This window comes from Pseudopodoces humilis, chromosome 4, assembly GCF_049639895.1.
Source record: "Pseudopodoces humilis isolate 2021_Gansu_Grassland_sample_001 chromosome 4, ASM4963989v1, whole genome shotgun sequence".
NCBI classification, from domain to species: domain Eukaryota; kingdom Metazoa; phylum Chordata; class Aves; order Passeriformes; family Paridae; genus Pseudopodoces; species Pseudopodoces humilis.
In genome coordinates this window covers 33,904,542-33,916,861 of record NC_142203.1, presented here as the reverse complement: position 1 = coordinate 33,916,861, position 12,320 = coordinate 33,904,542, and the positions used below count along the sequence as shown (strand labels likewise).

The window sequence follows — 12,320 nt, the reverse complement described above, 5'->3', positions numbered from 1 at the left end:
GGTCTCCGAGTTCTGGCACCTCATTTACTACTTACTGCCCTTCCATATTAACTTTTCCATTGTCTTTTCCCTACTTACTGCTTTTCTAGCCTGATCCTTCTGGAAAAGTTAGCTGGAAAATATCTGCAGGACCTCAGTGGGGGTGGGCAGAGCTACAAGGTGCAAACACAAGGCTGCTCCACAGCAGCCTGGACAACAAACAAGGTTTTTCCATTACTGGGACTTACTCCAATTGATGCCATGCCTCCGGCTTGGCAGGTCATCAGTCCATTCCCTCCTTCCCCCCAATTCCTTCACCATGTCATGGCTGGAACCCTTCTGGAGCCCAGCCCCAGTTTGTGGTCACACATACAAATGCTGAGCTTGTTTCAAAAACAAGAGTTTGTTTGCCCCCATGGCTCAAAACGTCAATGTGTGCTTTTTGCTTGCCTTGTTATGTGTTATTCTTAAAATAAGATGGTGATTATAGAAAGGTGGGGGGCCCTGCCTCTGAACACAGTGAAATGAACAAAAATTCATACTTGTGTATAGTTCTCCTGCACTCTTCATTCAAGCTTTGATTCCTTATTATTTCTATAAGAAGCTTAATAGCTTTTCAAGCTGTTCATCTTCTGGGAAATCCAGACCTGCAAGTGCTTATGATGTTTTTTTTGGGGGGAGCAAATTACATTTTTATAAAGCTGCCAAGCTTCATCTTCATCATAAACAGCATGAACCTCACATGTTCTTCTGGCAGGCTGGTCTCCTGCTGCAACGCAATACAGACCATTCTGAGGTTTTCTTGTCCTTGTGTTGTCCCATAATGCACAGACACAACACCACAGCTTTCAAAAGCAAGCTGTGATGCTCCTTGCCCAAAGGCAGTAGGGCTTCTGTGCTTATAAGAACTCCTCTGCAGACCTCCTACCCAACTCTTCAGAACAGGCTGCAAACTCATGCTTTGAAATCCCTTTACTTCATTTAGCAATGTTCAACACTAGGTACTAAAGTTAGGTTTGTTGTTGTTACTAGGAAAAGTGCAATTTTGAGAGATTTGAAAGATACCCAGGACGCCTTCCAACAAGCAGATTTTTCTTCTTGCAGAAAGCAAGCACAGTGAACTACCAAGACCCACTAAAGGACTGGATGGGATTTTCTAGTGGAGGGCTGAGTTTTCAGATACTTTTACTATCAGAAGAGGAATGAGTCTGAGGTGCTTATGTCTGTGTAATTTCTCTTGCATAGGATGTAAATTCCACCCAATTCACTGCCTCTTGCAGCTGCAGAGGCATTTTTAGATCCCAATTTTACACATAACCTTACCTGCCCCTATTTCATCCATCCATCCATCCATCCATCCATCCATCCATCCATCCATCCATCCATCCATCCATCCATCCATCCATCCATCCATCCATCCATCCATCCATCTTCCTATGGTATCTGAGTACTGACTGATCTTTGACATACTCAGCCTTCATGGCATCTCCATCTTTGAGGAAAGGAAGTCACAGAGACAGAAAGTGAGAAGTCCCAGGTGACAGAGGAGGTCTTTGGTGGAGCAGCAGTGTACAAACCTTTGAGCCATCCCTCTTCTACCTGGAAGCAAAGCCAGGGGGACATGGCAGGTCCTGCAATCAGGCCAGACCACTCTGCTCTATCTGGCATTGCCAATGCCTAGCAAATCTTTTTTGTCTAAGGTATGTATTCAGGACTTAATACTTAAAACTAGAATACAAGTAAGAGCTGTCAGAAAAGTAATTAAAAATGATGGGAGACATCACTATTTCTGGAACTGTGGAAGACTTCTTTTTTTTTTTTTTTTTTCCCCTAGGGCACAGGGTTCAGGTCTCTGATTTCTTCTTCAGAGCACTACACTGTGAAAATACCTGATCACCCATTTGTCTCCCACTTGATCACTGTCAGCTGAGGTAGTGAGATACAATAATTCAATAGCTTCTGTCACAGGCTTTATTTCTAGCTTTGACTGCTCTGGTAAGGGTCTCAGAAAATCTGCTCTGGTGTTGGATTTTCTTCCACTTTATTTTTAGTGTATCTAAGGTAAATAAGAATGAGCACTAGATGAAGATTATGGCAGTAGGTCTCAGAAAAACAGACTTTTTAGGTCTTCTGTGTACAAGAGTGCAAGCTCCATCCATTTCACACATTCATAATTTAAACAGTAATTAGAAATTATAAATAATTGCTCCCTGGGTACTAGCTAATCTTCACTAAACATCTTAATACCAGTGACTAAAACTGGGTCAGTGACCCACAGTGGAGGGAAGGAGCCGTGCCAAACTCCAGCAGCACAGATCTGGGCTCCCTGGCTTAGAGAAGGAGGCTGTTTGCTGCATACTAAATACTGCATACAGAATGTCCCATCCTCTACATGTGGCAGGAGAGCTTCTTCAGTGGCCAAGGAGATGTGCTGTGTTGCTAGCAAGGAGACTGGCCCTTCATCTCCAGTGGGACAGCAGGACTTTTCAGGGAGCAGGGATCAGAAAAAGGCATGTGCCTGTGCTGTTCTGCAATTGCCATTGCCAGGGGCTGAGTCCCAAGTCTGAGTGGTCAGAGGTACATGCCCACTGCATGAAGAATGTCTTGGCAGTGGGAAATGCTGCGTAATTGAAGGAAAAATCCTGCTTCTGCAGCTCCAGTCCTCTGTCTTCAGGTCCCTGCTAAAAGCAGAACAGGGTTTTCTTCCACATTCCACCACAGTAACCAGAAATTTTCCTTTCAAGTCCCATGTCCCATTCTGCTCTCCCTGCATATGCTTCTCTCACTAGCCTTCTGCAGCCCACCTGGAAGTCATGAAACTCTTATTTCAGAGCACTTACCTCTGCAGACAGTGCTTCAGTCCCTCACTGCTTGAGAGGGTAAAGAAAGCTGAAGAGCTCCTGTTCTGCAGTTCTGACACAGGCAAAATACAGTGGAAACTAGACAGGGTTTATACAACCTGTGTTTCATGCCTCCTGTCCATAACACTTCTACTGATGAAGGAATCTCTGGAGCCTCTTTTGCTCTGTGCAACTAAGCCCATATAGCCATGCAGCTTCACTGTTAATAAACCATGAAATAGACACTCCAAGCCAAGGGGACGTAACTTCAGTGGAACTGCAGAACACCGACATGCAACAGAACACTTTGGGTCCTCAGCATAGACCCTGCCTGTGTGCACAGGTCCTGCCTGATGGGCTGTCCAGTCCTTTTCCTCCAGTGGTATTGACTTATTAGCCTCAACAGCATCAGTCTCCATTTCAGAAGTAGCAGTAGTTTCTAGATAAAGTACACCATCCTAAGCAAATACAGTGCTGACGTGGTTTGCAGTAAAGAACAACAGAAGCAGAAGACACGTTTCAGCTTGGCTTATTAGTGCTTTAGTGTATTATTGTATAAAAAATGTCACCAAAAGCAGAAATACGCTGCACCTATGGGATAGAGAAAAGAGGGGAAGAAATCTTTGTGACTGTATGTGTCTCTGTTATTGCTTCTACTCACCATCCATGTTTAGACATTCAAGCTGTTACAACAGCTATGCAGAATGGGGAGTGTGTACAGGTCCTTGAAGAACAAAGAAGGGGTGCCACAACAGGTGCTGTGCTGGGATATGCTGGGATATGCAGCTTGCATGACTCATAATGCATAACAAGACCTCCTTCATGCTTCCCTACTGTTCACTGCCCCACAGTTGTCCTGGTAAGGCCAAGCATTTTATAAGCCAGTATGCTCCAGGTAGCCTTATGAATGCTGAGTCCTGCTTCCTGGGTATTAGCAAGGACTCTTCTGCATGTGTGACCACAACCTCATCTTTTACAGTGTAGAACTTTCCAACTGCTTCTGTATGTGACTGACCTTCAGCAAACCCTGTAACCTATCAGAGAGGCTGAGGAATGTGGTGATGGGTGAAACTGTTAGCCTAAAGGGACAGTTTTCAACACTCTGGAGAAAAGCTGAGGAGCAGATGTGAGAGGATCAGTGAGAGGGAGGATCACTAAGTATCACTGAGAAGAAAGCAAAAATATTCTGCCTCTGCTCCACCAAACCTCATTCACATGCTCATCTCAGAAAACATTAGCATCAGAATGCTTTTCTGGAACCACGACAGTATGTCCGATGTTACTAGAGCTACTCAGCTTAAGAGCAGGCACAAAAGTAAAGTAAAACTTCAGCAAAAATTTGGCTTGCTTCTCAGGAACATGAGATTGTATTGCTAATAAGAGTATGGCTTACGCACACCACATGGAAGATACAAGAATTTCTTTCTTACTTAAAAGGAAAACTTTATTTTGATACATTAAAAAAATCTATACATTTCTTAGACTAAAATACAGTTTTGCATCAGTATCCTGGCACAATGTCAGTTTACACAGAAAATCTAAGATTAGATCAGCACTGTTAATTTCTTTTCTCTTCCTGCATTCACAGCTTGCAGTATAAAATTGTTTAAGTTTTCAAGACAACAATAAACAGTGTCACATTTACTTTTCCCATTCTCAAAGGAGGTGGCATTCCACTGGAAAAAGGAGCACTTGTTAGTTGATCTTGATTCAATGTAAATCACTAAGCCAGTCCAAGGGTTTGATTGCCCTGTTAGAAGTATGAGTAGGATGGATGAAAAATTCATTTCCAGATGAAGCTTTGATGGACTATGACAATGCAAGTACTGTCAAGCCTTTAAAATCTGTTCAGAAGATTTTCCTTTTTCCTTAGGGTAGTTTCTGTAATCAGCAACACAATTAATTATATAGAAATAATTCTTTTGTATAGGTATAGTATTCCACCTTCATTTTGGTCTGAAGAGCTCCAGAGTAAAATTCAGGTGGGACACAGGAGATGTTGCTGAGAGATGTCTGAATTAGAATGTGAATTTTCTTAACTACTATGAAGATCCTGCAGAATATTTTCTATCTGCTCTCCATGGCTCCACCTAACTTCTGGCAGCTGCTTTCTGGCCTACATTAGAAACAAAACCACCTTTCTGTTTTCTCTTACCTCACTCCCCTAGGAGACACTATGAAATTGTCTGTGGTACTGTTTTTCAAAAGAGATATTCTCCCATTTCAGTCTGAACAGCAGGGAGGGACCCAACTAATACTAACATGGAGGACACATGGTATTTGAGAGTTAAAAAACATCATTATAGCAGGAACTCCAGTCAGCACAACTTCTGCTGGGTTTCATAAATAGTCAGCTTACTAATTTTACCAAACCTTTTTTAAATAAGCTGCCCCTATTTCCACTCAATCCAGAGAGGAGAGATGGCACACTTAAGGAATGGTAGCCACACATGCTGCTGGCATAAAACAGGAATGCTGTTAGGTATCTACTTATAAATCACATAGTTAGAGAGGCCATAGCTGCCTTTAACATTACTAAGATTAGGTTAATTCTGTTAAAGTCAGCAGATACTTTTACTCTGAATTCTTGGAACTTTGATTCTAAGGGGAGTCCCATGTATCTGTAGTAAAGTACCAAACACTTGTAACACCAAATTCTGCTCATCACATTCAAATATGACACCTTGACCTCAGTGAGACAGGGAGTAGAATCTGATGGGAGTTTGCTGGTTTTCTGCTAGTTCCATTTTAACAGATGGCTGCCAAAAGAATGCCAGATAGCTTAGCCTCCAAATAGGTATTTTCAGATCGATTCATGCTACCAATTCTCCTTAGAAATATTTTTATAATCCTGGTCTCTGAGGAGCTTTGGCTTGATTGTATCAGATTGCAAGACCCATCACAGCTCCATCTCAGACCAGAAATTTTGTCTTTTATACATGACCCACATCATAAGAGATGAGTTTCATCTCTTCTCTCATCTCTTTAAATATAACAGAAAAAAAATACCTTGAGAACAGTATTTGCTATGGAACACAAGATATGCAGATTTACTAGTCTCCATAATCTTGTTACATGATGGAAATAACAGCATAGATGAAACAGTTGGAAGAGCATTTGAAAATTAAATATTTAGAGTAAACTTTCATCATCCCAACAATGAAGCTGAGTGCAAGAAATGCTTCAAATAAGCCTGTTGGGTTTTGAGTTGGGAAACACAAGGGTTGTTTTATTGTTTTTTTTCACAAAGATGAAATAGAATTTCTGTGTTAATAACAGTTCAAGCTGTTCAAGAAACAATAGGCTAGTGATATTTAGATTTAGTAAACAGTGTCTGTACAGACCAAGCCATGATTTAAAAAAACAGGAATGCTATTAGGTATCTACTTATAAATCTTAAGACTGTTTCTTAAAACGACAGTGCCATATTCAATATAGCATGTAATATGCACTCTGAACTAAATGCTCACTAGATGGTAAGATGAGTATATGTTTGCTACATGCATTTTATTCTGACTCTATAACATACATTCATAGAATACATCATAACCACTCAGAGCAAACCACTAAAGTGCATGCCCTGAGGGCACATTAAATATATTGTCTCCAGCACTGGCTGCTCAATTGCCAGAACACTGATACAGAAAGGGCTCATTTTTGCTTTATATCCCCATTATGTGCTGAAAGAGTAAGAGCTAACATCCCCTGCTCCCTCCATGAAAGGGAGCACCGTGGAGCAGGCTAATTGCCTACTGCTAAAAAAGCCCTTTCAGAAAGAAGTAACCACCCTGAGAAGATGCTGTACAGAAATGCAGGGAGCAAGTCTTGGATTAATTATTGGGTAAGTGGACCTGTGTACTGGGTTAGGCTGGATAGAGTTAATTTTCTTTTCAGCAACCTGCAAGGTGCTGTGTTTAAGATCTGCAACCAAAACAGTGTTGCTAACACAAAGCTTTACCTGCTGCTGAGCAGTGCTCGCACAGGGTCAAGGCCCTCTCTATTTTCTACTATAGGACCCCCAGCAGTCGTTTGGGGTTGGGCAAAAAGATGAGAGGGCATACAGCCAGGACAGCTGACCTGAACAGACTTAAGAAATATTCCACACCATATAATTTAACACGTAGCAATTAAACTGGAGTGGGTGTGGTTCCGAAGCAGCTGCTGCTTGGAGATTGGCTGGGCATTGGTCTGCTGGTAAATGATTGCGATTGCCTTCGTTATATATTTTTTCCCCATATTTGCTTAATGAACTGCACTTGTATCAATGTTTTTGTCCTTTCACTGCACTCTCCCATCCTGCTGCAGGGACTGAGCAAGCAACAGAGTAGCAGTGTATGTGACAGCGTGGTCAACCAACCACAACATTTAACTGCATATTCCACGGTTAGTTCTCCTTTCTAGGACACACTTTACCAGTGCAGAAAGTCTTTCATTTACTATGCCAATCTAAGGCCACATTTAGAAGCATGTCCTGGTTCTGGCAGCTGGGAGCTAGTGGAAAGCTGAACATGCAAATCTAAGCTTGCCATCCTATGTGTTAAGTCCAGCTGTGGGGCTGATGTGAAACTCTAGAAGTGATTGGTTCCACTTCTAACCACAGGGATGGAGTACTACCAGACCAAAAAAAAAAACCAAAACAAAAACAAAAAAACCAAAACAAAAGCAAAAAAAAAACCAAAACAAAAATCCTACCTCAGAACTTTAGCTTAGTGCCTACTCTCCCTCTCATTCAGTCCTGGTGATATCCTGAATCATTGCCTCTGGAAGGTAAAAGGGAACATAGTAAGATAAGGGACAAAGGGGAGCAGACACTGCCACTTGCCATTCTTTTACTCAGAGAGCAGTATGAAGTGAGACCCAAAAGAACAAAAACAATCATTCTCCAGGGCTGGAAGAAGCAGGAAAGATGACATGGTGCTGTTCAACTTCCAAACAGAAAAAGTAATGTGGAAAAATATTTAAAAATTTAAGGAATGGTAGGAATGGTATGCTTTTTTCTGTTTCAAACCTAGCTGGTCAGAGGCTATGATGCAGAAAACAAATGCTGGGATGCAGTAATCCCAATGATTGTTTCTAAATCAGCCTAAATCTCCAGTCTTTGAGCACTACTCAATTCAATGGACATTCTGAGGAGATGATTTCTCTGTTTTAGCTGTCTTGTCTGCTCCTCCTGCATTGTTATTCTCAGTGCAGCATCTCTCTCTACTTAGTCTAGACTGCTTCCCACAAAGCAGACCATACACTGGCTTTAATAACCAACAGTCAAAAAAAGTATTTAATCCATCACAGCTGGCAGACCCCAGCAACCTTACTGCCAAAAATTATGTATGGGATTTACATGCCAAAATGTCCTCCCACTCCACTATCCCCACTAAGAAAGGAAAGCAGTCTAAATTTGTCCTGAAAAGTTGTCTTTTCAGAATTCTGTCTTCTGCTTATCTCTGTGCACAAGACAGAGCTGGAAGAGGGTAGTTTGGTTGCAAATGAACTTCAAAGGACATTTCAAAGCTTTAAAGGGCCATTGAAAAACCTGTGTGTGGATAGAATGCCTTTTTTGGCAGGACTGAAAAGCTCTGCATGCTGGATATACACTCAAGAATGATGCACATGTTTTTATTAAGAACTTTGTAATGATATAGATTTGTCGCTTAAACATTACAACTACCCATAGAAAAGTGTTGCCTGTATCTTTTAAACACCATGTAAATAAACAAATTTATTTTTAAGACAGGATAAACTGCTATAAAAATGGTGCACAGTCAAGTCATACAAAAATACAAAATTTGTTACCAACTGCAGTCCTAGTTGCAATTACAGAGAACAGTTCCCACTCAGGATTTCTAGTGAGCAAAGAACACAAACTTGTGGAACCAGTCATGGCAGAAATTTTTTATCAAAATGAGCAGAATACAAGGCTTCTTTGATTAAGCACTTCCAATAACCTCCAAACAAGATGCAAACTAGATTCTCTGGAAGCAACTGGGTACTTGAGAAGTCTTTTAGCCTTGAAGTTTCTAGGATTCATCTAAGCCAGTTTTAAAATTTGTGTTGCTAAACCCCTCTGATCTACACCAATACCGGTGTTGAGTACCACTGCTATCTTAGACACTAGTATTGCAGGAATGTCTCTTCACAAAAGTAAGGCTGCTCCAGTGTTTCTTCTGGGCAAGTCTGACCTCTAACTTGCACTGAGATGTTCCAGTTCACCTGTGTTCCAGTTTGAATCCCCAGGCTGAATCTCTAGTCCAGTCAGCACTTACACAGATGTGTATGTTACAATCTCCATATTTAGACAGTCCTCCTGATGCTAGCTGAGTTACAGATATGGTTCACTTAAATGAGTAAGTGCTTCCAGGACTGGATAATTCAATTCTCTTTGCCTCCCTAAAAGCTATCCTTTCTAAAAGAATCTTGATTTTTCTACCTTTCAAATAGTTTGGGATCTGTAATATGAATTTGTTTTAACTGGCTTACAGAAAAAAAAAAAAAAGTAACAAATTCAAATTATCAAATGACTTCTGGAAGCAAAAGTGAAACATTTTACTATTGCCAAAAAGATAAGAGCACTAGTTAGCTAAATGATACTACATAATTTTTAAAACCTTCAGCAACAATTAAAAAATCTGATAGTCTGAAAGGAAGCACAGTTAAACTGCTTACTTACTAAACCTTGATTACATACGTTGTGCATGTCTTTACTTAGACATACCTCTGTACTCCATCATAAAGCTTCTGTAGAAAGGCTCTTACTCTTTCAAGAGATTTTCTAGAGTGGAGTGATTGAACCATTGAGGCATCATTATTTGTAGACAGCTTGTATTTAGTGCAATAAGTTTAAAAATTCTGCTCTGAAATATTAACTTTACAATAACAAAAATAGTCTTCTTAAAAAAATGTTAACAAAAGGAATATATAGCATAGACAGATCATTAATTCTTAGCAAATACAGTTAAGCATTTACCATTTCACTATGCTGAATAATTGAATATTAGCATTCATATCTGGTGAGCTTCCAGACTTCAAAGATATTTATGTATCTAATAATAATAAAAAAGCATGTTCTCTTGTCATTATTTAATAACTTCAGATAACTATCCTGGCAGCTACACTTCCAAAGGAATGTTTCTCTGCCCTTTCTGGCTTTAGCCACCCACTACAGTATGTACAGATATGAATCAAACAACAGGCAAGGAATGATCCCTTATACCTCCCAGAGCTCTCTCATTAGATGAAATGAAGCATACAGTACTTTTTTATGTACAGCAGTACAATTCATTTCTCTTCCCATCCTCAGCATCTCTGAATCTAGTCATGAATTAATCATGAGTATGGCTAAGACTGAGCTTTAACAATCTGTTATTTCACTTGCCCGTATGGAGAATCCATACCCTTCAAAGGAACACTGCTGAAGTGTGAAGGAGGCTACTGAACTCAAGGGAAGGATAGAGGGCAATGGGTATGAGGGGTAAAAATAGGGTAGGCAGGAAGTTAATTGCATATAAAAATTATCTGTCCCCATTTTGTAGGTTCTGTTTAATAGGAGATGCAAGGGCTCCCACACACCTAAATACCTGAGGAGTTGGTTATTGTGATATCTGATACTGGTAAACAAAACTGTGCCCTGCCAGGGCGGTAAAGTAACTGCTTACAAACACATTTGAACTGAATGAATTTTTGCTAAAACCACCTCTTGAAAAAATAAATTTGAGACTTTTCTTGATTTTAAGGTTTTCTGTACATGTGTGTCACTGTCCCGAATTTAATGCAAATTTAAAAGAAATTAAACAAGTAAAACTCTCAGCAGATTAGCAGTGTCATGGGAAATCTGTCTCTAAACCCAGTCATGATTTCAGATTATTTTTACAATGATACTTCCTCCAGATTTTAAAATATCAAGCAGATAAGAATCAACATTTCCATGACCACAACAAATAATTTAAGAAATGGAACAATGATAAAACTGCTTGTAAAAGCCACCCGTATGAAAAGAGTACATGTTTCACAAAAATAATTGTTAAAAAAAGTTTTAAATCCCTGTTCCTTTTCTCTGATTTTGGCTGTTTATTTAAATATATATATATATATATGTATGTATGTATATATGTATATATATACTGTTTTGGAATGTCAATGGGTTCCAATATGGCTGGCTAGTTTCAAGATGAACTTGCTCCAGAGGCCTAGAAAACAAAGTCATACAGTACAGTCTTAGACAGATACCAAAGGACAAGGAGAAACTGAGTCAAAAGGGTCACTGGAAGTCATAAAGAAAGAAGCATAAAAAGGTGGGGCTTTTTGTTGTGCCCTGACACAAGAAAAGAACTTTCTAAAATGTTTCCTCATCTCTGCTACTAATATCTACTTTAAATACAACTGCACTTAGGGCATATCACTTTAAGAAATAATTGTCATATCTAAGAAATATCTTATTTCTTATTTCCTTCAGGAAACTGAAGGAAACCAATAAATAGTCTGTTTTTAAAAGAAGAGAAAAAAGTAATATTGATCTAATCTTCAGACATGCAATTTTGTGGCTATGGGCACTACTGTTACTTAATGGACTTATGTATGATCCTATTCTAGATAAAACTGAGGCCCTCTATCAGTACTTTGGGGAAAGATATCAGAAATTTAACTGCTGTGTCCCATTGTCAAAGGAAGTGAGATCCTAGTATTTCAAAATCAAATCAGCTGGAGCTGAATTCCCAAAAATGGACAACCACAAGCCCCAAACAGTTCCAAACAAGACAATCACATGAGCAGCAGAATTGGGAGTATTTCAGCAGGTGACTTCCACTCTGTGCCTCAAGTGCTCAGCATTTTCTCCAGCCATCCTATGAGGACTTTCAGCCAGTACCAGGCTAAGAGCCTAGAAAATATTTCCTCTAAGAAGACCACCCTTGGTTTGCAAGTATTTGGTTTACACTTTTACAAGGGGTGGAGGTGAATAAAGTTTTTTAGCATCCAAGCTTTAGACAGCCAAGTATAAAAGTGTAAGTAGCAGTCTGTGCCAGCTCTGACAACAGCACAAGTGGAAAATCACTTAATTGGTAAACCAATTATTTGAAACAGAGTTTAATATAAAATTTTGAACTGATTTTTTTGTGCATATAACTAGAGATTTTGCACACACAATTCTCAATCATTTTCATAGCACATTTGTATTTATAGCAACTAGGTCACTTTGAAAATCCCAACATTAGTGTCTGCGTGACCGGCTAGAATTACTCCCAGAGGAAAACAGTAAAATGAGCATAGAATTAGTTTTTTTGTATGTATAAACACAGCAGCATTTAGGCATAAGCAAATCTAGAAACTGGTATGCCATAATGAAATAGCAAGACACGCAAAGCTACACATCTCTCCAGTCTATTGCAGGAACCCATTCCAGCTTAGTCAAAAAATGCTCATGCAACACAGCTTCACATACATTGTTTAAAAAAGAAATTCTTCTGTTAGTATACACTTATTTAGAGTCCATTTGGTTAAAAAATGATCGTA

General features: G+C 39.7%; 1 protein-coding gene across 10 annotated transcripts in view; it reads right to left on the bottom strand.

The window, feature by feature from the left end:
• Positions 1 to 2,079: 2,079 nt before the first annotated feature.
• SLC44A1 (solute carrier family 44 member 1) overlaps positions 2,080 to 12,320 on the bottom strand; it is a 72,051-nt gene continuing 61,810 nt past the window's right edge. For 2 of the 10 annotated variants that reach the window (XM_014258819.2, XM_014258821.2), the window contains one exon: positions 2,080 to 2,660. In XM_014258819.2, coding sequence (XP_014114294.2) covers positions 2,466 to 2,660 — 195 coding nt within the window. In that variant the 3' untranslated portion in view covers positions 2,080 to 2,465. Of the gene's footprint in view, positions 2,661 to 4,237; positions 11,000 to 12,320 lie in introns of those variants that run through there. The other 8 variants (XM_088054111.1, XM_014258825.2, XR_001331971.2 and 5 more) reach the window with 7 other exon arrangements.